The 11,339-nt window shown below is 42.4% G+C and overlaps 1 protein-coding gene across 1 annotated transcript in view; it reads left to right on the top strand.

The window, feature by feature from the left end:
• ATP5L (ATP synthase, H+ transporting, mitochondrial Fo complex subunit G) overlaps positions 1-6,711 on the top strand; it is a 7,669-nt gene extending 958 nt beyond the window's left edge. Inside the window, exons 2-3 of the mRNA XM_006761567.2 lie at positions 4,739-4,899; positions 6,506-6,711. Coding sequence (XP_006761630.1) covers positions 4,739-4,899; positions 6,506-6,604 — 260 coding nt within the window. The 3' untranslated portion in view covers positions 6,605-6,711. The remainder of the gene's footprint in view (positions 1-4,738; positions 4,900-6,505) is intronic.
• The last annotated feature ends 4,628 nt before the right edge of the window (positions 6,712-11,339 follow it).

Consider the following 11,339-nt stretch of genomic DNA (forward strand, 5'->3'; position numbering starts at 1 on the left):
GCCGCTTCTCGGATGCGGGTGTCCCGTCAGCGCCGAGTGCGGATCTGAGGAGCTGGCGCGCACATTGGATTATGAAATGCGAATAGGTTTTTAAAATACACTGTTATTGGTATGTTCTGCTCTCCTCCATCGGCAGACCAGCCGTGGAGGCACTGTCAGTGGCTGTTCTCCTAGTTATGTAAACAGTCCACACATCTCCCACAGCTCTAGTTTTACATAAGTGAAAAGAGAAGGATCGAGGGTTTCATTCTTTGGACTTCGAATGATATGAGGCAAAAATTTTTTTAAGTTTCAAGTGGCTTTCAGATCATTTAGATTGTGTGTGTTGGTGAAATGCAAACGAATTTTAATAATAAAATCTAAAAAGAAAGGCAGTACAAAAATAACTTTATCATGAAATAGGTAAATTTTTTACTATTTTGAATAATTGAAAGATAATGGTCGTTATTCTTGCAAAAGTACTCAGAAAGGAGAAGTCAAATGGAGTCAGAATGTGAAAGTGGAAATATATTTGCTTTATAATATGGCTCAGCTTATTAAATGTGAATGTCAGATGTCTAATTAAAATTACTGTATCTGTTAATTCTCTTGGAGGACACAGAATCTTACAAATTAAGTCATGTTAGCATTAAATTTCCCCACAAAGTTCAGAGTATCTTTTTTTTCCCTTTTTACTAAGCTTGATACTTTATTTGGATTTCCCCCTTTTCTTCTTTAAATATATTTTTATGCACTTCAGAGAGGAAGGGAGAGGGAGAGATAGCAACATCAATGAGAGAGAAGCATTGATCCGCTGCCTCCTGCACACCGCACACTGAGATTGAGTCCGCAACCCAGGCATGTGCCCTGACCTGGAATCGAACCCTGGACCCTTCAGTCTGCAGGCCGATGCTCTATCCACTGAGCCACACCGGCCAGGGCTCGCCCTTCTTTCTTTTTCTTAATTAATCTTTTTGTTACAAGAGCCAGTCCAGGGTGCCGCATTGCATTTTGTCAATCTCCCTACCTCCTGTGGTGTGACAGTTTTCCAGTCTTTCCTTACCTTTCATGACTGACAGTGTTAAGGTATCGTAAGCATGTGTGAGTACCCTGTAAGGATGGTCTCCTATCCAGATGTGTCTGATGCTTTTCTCATGGTCAGTCTGGAGCTGTGGGTTTTGAGAAAGAATCCCACAGAAGTGAAGTGCATCTAATCACAGGGTGCACCGGATACCCACAGCACGGCGGTGGAGAAATGAGCTTTCATCGCTTGGTGAAGGTGATGGTCCCTAGGTCTCTTCACTGTAGTTATTTTTCCCTGTCCATACGCTATTGTTTACAAGCAAGTAACTAAGTCTAGCCCATGGTCTAAGGCAGGGGTGGGCAACCTTTTTTCTGCCGAGGGCCATTTGAATACTTATAAACTGCTTTATTAGATCAAACATGTCATTAACTCACCCCTAATGCATTGGCAGGGCCACACCAAATGATTTTGAGGGCCTGTATGGTCTGGGTCAGACGTTCCCACCCCTGGAGCAGGGGCTGGGGTAGCTGTGCCATCAGTGGGGAGTCCATCTCCTGGATGAGAAGTACCTACATACATGTAAATGGAATTGTGAGAAAGATTTGTCTCTTTCCCGTTCATGTATCTGCTCAATCCCTCATTGTATGGACTCTGCATTACTTCACACTCCGTACCTCCAGAAGCATGTTCTTTATGTGTGCTCAGGTTGTGCCTGTAACCATTGAGAACTCTTCGGCTTGGCACCGCGGTCCTGACTGCCCCCTTTACTTCCTGGTTCTAAAAGATGCCTCAGGCTCATTTTTTACTTTCCTTGCCCCAGCCTCAGAATCAGCCATTTCTCCAAGGAGCCCCTAGTTCCTTTTTATTGGACAATGGTTTTTTGGAACTAAAAGCTGGGCACTAGTCAGGGCTGGGCAAACTTTTTGACTCGAGGGCCACAATGGGTTCTTAAACTGGACCGAGGGCCGGAACAAAAGCATGGATGGAGTGTTTGTGTGAACTCATATAAATTCAAAGTAAACATCATTACATAAAAGGGTACGGTCTTTTTTTTCAATAGTTTTATTCATTTCAAACGGCCCGGATCTGGCCCGCGGGCTGTAGTTTGCCCACAGCTGCACTAGATATATTCCTTGCTATTAAATTATATCATTGTTCTAGGCCCTCTTGGTGAACAAGGGTATGTGTGTACACACTAAACCTGTGTACACATGCATGTATATAACTAGAGGCCCAGTGCACGGGTAGGGTCCCTAGTGGGGTCCTTTGGCCTGGCCTGCAGGATGAGGCCGAAACCAGCTCTCCAACATCCCCTGAGTGGTCCCAGATTGTGAGAGGGTGTAGGCCAGGCCAAGGACCCTACTGGTGCATGATCGACTGGGGGCAGTCTGCGTTGAGCATCTTCCCCCTGGTGGTCAGTGCCTGTCATAGCAAGCAGTCATTCCACAGTTTGGTAGATTTGCATATTAGGGTTTTATTATATAGGATTGTTTCTGTATGCATATATTAAACATAAATTCATATGAATGTCTCCAACTCTAATCCAGTAATGTGGGATTTATTCTTGCTTTGCTTTTCTAGCTGTAACTTTTCTCCTAAAGAACACTGTTTGTGTACAGTGTACTGATTTTTTTTTTAAGGGTGAAATTAAAGATTAAATTTTAAAGAGTTACACAGACTTTGTACTTTTTTAAAAAATGTTTTTATTGATTTTTAAAGAGAGAGGGAGGGAGAGGGAGAGAAACATAATCAGCTGCTTCCCTCACACCCCCTAGTGGGGATGTGTGCTGACTGGGAATCAAACCAGCCACCTATTGGTGCACAGGATGATGCCCAACCAACTGTGCCACACTGGCCAGGGCAGACTCTGCACTTTCTGACAGCCCCATCTTCGGGCATTTATCGTTCTGTTCAGAGCTATCTCCAAGAACTTTGTGTCTCCTTAAAGTTCCCACTGTCCTGGCTGCTAGTTGTTTGGAGCATTGTCCCAACACACCAAGGTTGCAGGTTTCATCACGGTCAGGGCACATGCAGGAATCAACCAACGAATGCATAAATAGTGGAGCAACAAATCGGTGTCTCCTCTCCCTCTCCCTCCCCCTCCCCCTCCCCCACTCCCTTTCTCCATAAAATCAATTTTAAAAAATATTTGCCCTTGCCCTGACCGGTTTGGCTCAGCGGAGAGAGCGTCGGCCTGCGGACTCAAGGGGCCCAGGTTCGATTCCGGTCAAGGGCATGTACCTTGGTTGCGGGCACATCCCCAGTGGGGAGTGTGCAGGAGGCAGCTGATCGATGTTCCTCTCTCATCGATGTTTCTAACTCTCTATCCCTCCCTTCCTCTCTGTAAAAAATCAATAAAATATATTTAAAAAAAAATATTTGCCCATAGCCTTAAGCACAGAGGATGAAGGAAATAGTAATTCTAAGAGTAGTGAAATACTAAACACAGGCAATTAATAATAGAAAAAGTACTAGAAGCTTTGAATCTATCTTTGAACAATAGACACTTTGTGGATGTTCATGCATTTGTGCTTTTATTACATTTGTCTTGTAATTTTTTTTTTAATAAAATGCCTTCCTCTTGATGAAATCACTACCGTAGCCTTATATCTACACACTGGTTGTTAAAAATCTTCTTTTCCTGAAATAGTAAATACTTTGAGGAATTGGTAATAGATTTGAGTTTTGGCAGCTCTTAACAATATATGTAGGTTTTATTTTTATTATTTGTAATGTTTTGAAGGAGGATCAACTGTGCTTTTGTAAAAGATTTAGTCCATCACATATTGATAAGGATACCAAAAATGGATGCTAATGTACAATTCCATCTGGATTTATGGCCAATATTGTGACAAGTTTTGTTTTTTGGGTTTTTTTTAATATATTTCTTTATTGATTTCAGAGAGAACGGGAGAAGGAGAGAGAGAGATAGAAACATCAATGATGAGAGAATCATTGAAGGGCTGCCTCCTGCACACCCCCCACTGGGGATCGAGCCCGCAACCCAGGCCTGTGCCCTTGGCCGGAATCAAACCTGGGACCCTTCAGTCCACAGGCCGACACTCTATCCACTGAGCCAAGCCGGCCAGGGCACAAGTTTTATCTTATTCTGAAGGATGCCATTCTGCATAGCTCCTTTCCTCCCCAACTGTTCCTCTTCCCTCCAAATTTTCTGATCTCTCTACCAAGAAAGTGTTACATTACTGCTGTTTTCTTTTTTTCAGTCCAACTTCTAATAACTTTACAGATAACTAGATTTGCCATCCTACATTTTATTATATGTAAATTGTCCCTTCAACCTGGGAGTTCGACTAGGGGGCGGGGCTGGCTGGCCAATTGCCTGCAGCCCCACCCCTGATCGGCTCCCCACCAACCCCGATCGGGGGCGGGGTTGGCCAGCCAACCTCCCATGTCCCCTCCCCGCCTGTGCACAAATTCGGGCACCAGGCCTCTAGTTCATAAATAAATAAAGTAACAGTACTCACTGCCCACTGGTGAAGTCTGGCAAAATTGAATGTGCTTATACTTCTGCCTGATTGAACTTCCTTGTGACAAAGGTGTTCTGCATCTTTAAAAGGCCCTTATGACCAGGGAGCCGCCTTGACCTTCACTCCCGGCGCACATTTAATGCCAGCCGTGAGTGGTTGATGCCTGAATAAACGTGTGTCCAGCCCGTACATCTGCTGCTTTCGGTCTCTGGTGAGTTCATCCTACTGTTTTTGTTTTGTTTTCCAGCTGCTGTGACTTACTCGAAGCCTCGATTGGCCACATTTTGGCACTATGCCAAGGTTGAGCTGATTCCTCCAACCCCTGCTGAGATCCCTACAGCTATTCAGAGCTTCAAAAAAATAGTCCGGAGTGCTCAAACTGGCAGCTTCAAACAGCTCACCGTTAAGGTAACTATGTGCTAAATGAAAACGTCTGGCCCTGGCTAGGCGGCTCAGTTGGTTGGTGCGTCATCCAGTACACCAAGAGATGCGGGTTCCATCTTCAGTTGGGGTGCAAACAGGAGGCAGCCAATCGATATTTCTCTCTCTGCAATCAATTTTTTTTAAAAATATCCTCAGGTGAGGGTTAATTAATTAACTAATAGCATATGCATAACAGAAAATGTCTTCCTTTGGGATTTTTCTGATTGTTTTGATTAATATATGTATTTCCCAGTAAGGCTGAAAGTAACAATGAGAGATAATCTCTTGACTGCTGGTTGATTGGGCTGTTCTATATCTTACTTTTCTATTGCTGTAACAAAGAAGTGAGTGTTTTACTGGGCAACATTTTTCTCTTCCTGTTTTGGTGAGTGCGCTAACATAGAAGGGCTTACTTTGCTCATTCTTGTACTTTTTTCATCTGTAGTCAGAACTATTCTCAATTTGGTGAAAAGATCTCTTAGAATATATCACAAGCAGGTAGCTGACATTCACATGAAGGATAAAAATATCAAAACCTAACAAGCATATAATATGCTATAAAGGATTATTGAATTGTGTGAAGATAAAATTAAAAATTATAAGAATTTGAAACTTTTATTTTTTTCTAGTTTATTTTTATTTCAGTGAGGAAGGGGAAGAGAGAGAGAAACATTAATGATGACAAAAAATCATTGATTGGCTGCCTCCTGCATGCCCCACACTGGGGATCGAACCCTAACCCAGGTTGGGGAATTGTTCCATGACCTCCCAGTTCACAGGTGGACGCTCAACCACTGAGCCAGGCCGGCCAGGCTGGAACTTGTATTTTATATCTGCTTGCGTGATCGAAGCATAGGAGAAAAACCCTAAACAACTAAATTATTGCTGACTTAAGAAACAACATCCTGGAAAATACGAATTTTTTTTTTCAGGAAATTTCCAGTATTTCTGATCTAATATGAAGGGGAAGGGTATTTTTTTCAATTAGAGTTTCAAGATCCATATTTGCACTTACATATAATAGTGCTTTCTGGAACTATTTACTTTTTCTCTTCAAGGCAGTAAAACACTGATTTGTGAAACTGAATAATTCCTAAATACAAGAGTTAAGGCAAATAATAAGTGCATAAAAATGATGTCTAAAGGAGAAGAACAGAGTCTTTTATTTTTCAACAGATTTTTCTCTATCAGAAATGTCTATTCAGAGACTTGCCTTCTTCCCATAGCCATCCTTTCATGAATGCCCTGACTTAATGTGTCAGCTATTTCCAGGATGTGGGTTGTTGTGGAGCTCATAAAGTGTCTCATAAACTAATAATGAAAGTGTTAAGTCAGTTCAGATCTTTAAAGGCTGCTTAAAAGAAGTTATAAGCTCCAAACTACTTACCTTACATAACTGATTTCAGAGCTTCTCAGCAGTTGAACAAAAGTTAACATCAGTCATTCTTGATTTTGACTAAAACTGCTGATTTTATGGCATCCTTATGTTCTCTGTCACTTAATCCTATAAAATAATAGTTTTAAATGTGTAACAAAAAGGTGTACATTAAAGTTTATGCTTCCTTTTTTGTCTCCCCTCCCACCCCCCCAGGAAGCTCTGCTGAATGGGTTGGTGGCCACTGAGGTGTGGATGTGGTTTTATGTCGGCGAGATCATCGGCAAGCGCAGCATCATTGGCTATAATGTTTGAAAACCAATCTTTACCATCTGGGATTTTTTTTGGTTTATTATTTGAATATTCTTGGACCATGAGTGATCCGAACGGTATTTGAATAAAAAGAGATATGTCAAAATCAATGTTTTCTGTATCAGACAACTGCATGGGAAGGTCATAATTTCTCTTGATATTTGGTTGGATTGTGTTTTGCTTTAATAATAATTAATACAGCTCTAAATACATGTCTTTGTTTACCCTGAAATATGGAAAGCATCTAAGTGAATATACCAACCTGGTACATAATATTTATGAGGATAACATTTTAATTTGAAGGTGGCAAATATGACATTTTGTTTCCAGAAAAGTTGAAAAAAAGGCCTTGAGAAAATGAGAATTTGCTGCAGTAGGAGAAATAGTATTAACTTGTATTAGAGTTAAACCAGTAGTTAAAGGATAAACTTTGGATTGTTTCTCTTTGCTGAAGTCAGAGAAAGACCTTTTGACAACCCCTATGTCTATAAATATTGGGGTATTTGATGGGGTATTTTTTTTTTCTTCATGACATCTTTAACACTAAGATAGTGGGTAGGAACCATGACCAACATTTGTAATCTAATCTTGATATCTATATCATTATTAATCTATCTGATTTTATGATTTTTAGAACCTGTCTTTGCTAAAATACTCTGGATATTTAAACAGTTTATAATTTAGTGTCATCCATGGATCTAAAAAGTATGTTATGTCCTAAAATAACTAGAAGTGAATAGTTATCAGTCTATCATCTTAAGCCATAGAATTGAGGATATAGGAGAGACATTATAATCATTCATTGGCTTTGGGGGGGGCGGGGTCTTTGAATGGCTCACTGGTACCTTCTGAATCCATTATAACTCCTGCAGTACCAGCTGCTGATAACCAAAGCATCGTGCTCACAATGTAGTATTCATCCCTTACTAGTATTCATGTTTATCCTGTCAGTCCCAAATGTACCTACTACAATTAGAACACTGCTGCTTTAGCTTTATAAGTGACTAGAGGCCCGGTGCACAAATTCACGCATGGGTGGTGTCCCTCGGCCTGGCTGGCAGTCAAGGCCTAAGCAGGGGAGGGGGGCCAGCCGCTGGGAGGCACCGCGGGAGGTTGGCTGGCCATTTTGGGGGAGGGAGGGAAGCTGCAGGAGGTTGGCCAGCCAGGAGGAAGGGCCTTGGGAGGTTGGCTGGGGGAGCGCACTGACCACCAGGGGGCAGCTCCTACATTGAGCTTCTGAACCTCCTGGTGGTCAGTGTGTGTCATGGCAACTGGTCAACCAGTCGTAAGAGTCACTTAGGCTTTATATAGATAAACTGTCCATAGAGATTGCTACTCTGCTGGGATATAAGCAATGTCTAACACTACTTGTACAATAGATACAGATGGTCACAATTGAAACTACCTCTTTTCAAAAAGCACGCCATAACTTTTTTTATCCTCACCTGAGGATATGGGATATTTTTTCCATTGACTTTTTTTTTTTAACTTGATTTTAGCAAGAGAGGAAGGGAGAGAGATATAGAGATAGGAACATCGATGAGAGGGGAACATTGGTTGGCTTCCTCCTGCAAACCTCTACTGGGGATCAAGCCCATACCCGGGCATGTGCCCTTACTGGAAATCAAACCCATGACCTTTCGGTTCATGCATGGGTTGACGCTCAACCACTGAACCACACTGGCCAGCCTCCATTGATTTTGAGAGTGGAAGAGAGTAACATTGATATAAGAGAGACATGTCAGTTGGAAATCTTCGACCAGGGATCAAACCTGCAACCTACGTATGTGCCCTGACTGGGAATCAAACCTGTGACCTTTTGGTGGATGGGATGATGCTCCAACCAGCCACACTGGCAGAGCACATTCAGTATCTTAAACATTCATAGCAGAAAACTAAAAAGACATTGACTACTACAGTAATGGTGATCTTTATGAATTTCTCTATTTCATGTAATATTAACTAAAAAAACTTGACTTAATATGTAAATAGTGGCCCAGTGCATGGATTTGTGCACATTGAAAGGAAATTAACTAGAAGAAATATTTTAATATCACTATTCGCCCTTTATAATAGAAGTATCAACCAAATTCACAATTAACAATGACAGATCGAAACATATGCAGTTGGCACCAGCAAGAGCTTTATATGTATCGCACATGCGTGAGTCAACATCTATTTTTAAATTGTGCGTGTCATATGTACCAGCCATCAGTCACTTAGCCTTTTATATACAAAGATGTGATTTTTTTTATTTTTTAAAAAATATTTTTATTGATTTCAGAGAGGTAGGGAGAGAAAGAAACATCAATGATCACGGAGAATCACTGATTGGCTGCCTCTTGCCCACCCCCTAATGAGGATTGAGCCCATAACCCGGGCATGTGCCCTTGACTGAAATCAAACCTGGGACCCTGCGGTCTGCAGGCCAACGCTCCATCCACCGGGCTAAACTGGCCAGGGCTATGTTTTTTTAAACCACATGGTCACCCCAGAAAGTTTTCAGAATGAACATTTACTACTCACTCCACTGTTGGCTTCTTCCTCCTTTGCCCTAACAGCTCTCCTCTGATGTACGGTGGCTAATCCTGCAGGTACAGAATTTTCATAGGTTAAGATGGCAGTGGCTCTTCCAGGTGGCCATTTCACAGTCGGTTACTTTTTGGCTTCCTAAACCCCAAGGGTACTGTCTTCTAGTGGAGAAGTGAAGGCTGTCTCACTGAACTGGTGTGTGCCAAGAGTTCACAGCAACAGCTCAGGCCTCAGAAATGCATTATGCACCTCAAAGCCCTGGTACTGTGCTAAGTGGTGGAGGCATTCGTGACCAAGACTATATGTGACTGTTTCACAAGAGTGGTCAGCTGGGACGTGATGAAGTGTGCAGTTAGTCACATGACATGCTGTCCTGAGGGGAGTGCTGGAAAGGGGCTAACCCAGACTTGGGAAGGGTGCTCAAGAGACTGTTAAAAGAACTGATCATGGAAGGAACCCAGGAAAGGAAGATGAGCCGGGAAGCGTGGCCGGTGGAGCAGCCTGTGCGGAAGTCTGCACATGGAGGTTCTGAAAGGCAAGCATGGCTGAGTGCCAGGTGCAGAAGAGAGAGGTAAGCCCAGAGATGCTGGAGGCCAGGGCAGGAAGTACACTGCTGTATGAAAGAGTGGCTTTTTAAAGTGAGGACAGTGCCTGGAATGCCATCGGAGGACTGACAAAGCACAATCCCTACCTGTTTCTGTAGTCTTAACAGCAACTGGCGATTCAGTCCAGGTCACAAGCTGGATAGAAACCTGCTTGGGGTACATGAAGTGGCCTGCATTTTCCTCGCTATATAGAAACAGAGACTCCGTAGTAGACATCATGAGAGAGAGTGTAGTTGCTCAAGTTCAAGCCAGTTAGGCAAATAGTCACTACGGTCCAAAGGTATACTTCCTACGGAAATCACTATAGAAAAATTTTTAAACAATATTTCAATACTGAAGACTTTTCTGTTTATTTCTTTATTGTTAATCCTCACCCAAGGATATATTTTTTCCATTGATTTTAAAAGGGGGAGAGAGAGAAACATTGATGTGAGAGAGACATCGATCAGCAAAGCCCTTTTATGAGGTTTTCATTTATAAGGCCACATTGAATGTGAAACTGTCCACATTGCATGCTTAATCTTGTGCATGCAAGATTATTCTCCTTGGATACGTTTCCACTCATTTCTCCCATGCCTGAGTATGGGCTCTGCCATGATTTCTAAGGATAGCTCAATACTATTTACCTTGTTAATCCTCACCCGAGGATATTCTTTCCATTGATTTTTCAGAGATAGTGGAAGGGAGGCAAAGAGAGAAAGAAACATCTATGTGAGGGAGGCACATGGATGGGTTGCCTCCCACATGCAACTCAATAGGATCAGGGATGGAACCTGCAACCCAGGTACATGCTCTAGTGGTTTTGAACTCTATATCCATTTTGGCTGTTTCCCTGTGTTGATACAGTGGCTTTGTGTGCTAGGTATCCTATAGGGCCCAGGAATTGAACCTGCAACCCTTTGGTGTACAAGCTACACTCTAACCACTTAACCATACTGGCCAGGGCAATATTGACTTTTTTAATATTTCCATTTGTATAGTGCTTTACCTTTTCAGAGCACTTGCACGGACTCATTTAGCCTTCAGACACCCTCTGAAGCTTGAGGGCTAAATGACAGACCCATTTAACAAGTTAGGAAACAAGCACAGAAACATGATTTAACGAGGATCCCGCTGGAACCACGAAGGCCAGGTGATGATCCCATGTTGTAGTTCCCCTGACTACTCCTGAGCACCCTTTAGACTTGCTACTCGATACCTTCACAGTTCACTCTGTGTTCCTGTATACTCTCAGTCCTGTCTTGCCCTACTATCAAGCCAGTTAAGCTTTATTGTCCCATCAGATGTCAGCTTACCTAATATTTTTTTAAATAAATCTTTATTGTTCAGATTATTACAGTTGTTCCTCTTTTCCCCCCCATGGCTCCCCTCCCCCCCGGTCCCCCCCCCCCCCCATGCCCTTCCCCCCCCCCCCCCCCCCCGCCACTATCCTCATCCATAGGTGTATGATTTTTGTCCAGTCTCTTCCCACACCCCCTACACACCTTTCCCCCAGAGAATTGTCAGTCCACTCCCTTTCTATGCCCCTGATTCTATTCTATTCACCAATTTATTCTGTTCGTCACATTTTTTTATTCACTTGATTTTTATTTATTTTTTTT

The sequence above is a fragment of the Myotis davidii genome, unplaced genomic scaffold (assembly GCF_000327345.1).
Source record: "Myotis davidii unplaced genomic scaffold, ASM32734v1 scaffold97, whole genome shotgun sequence".
Classification (NCBI taxonomy): Eukaryota; Metazoa; Chordata; class Mammalia; order Chiroptera; family Vespertilionidae; genus Myotis; species Myotis davidii.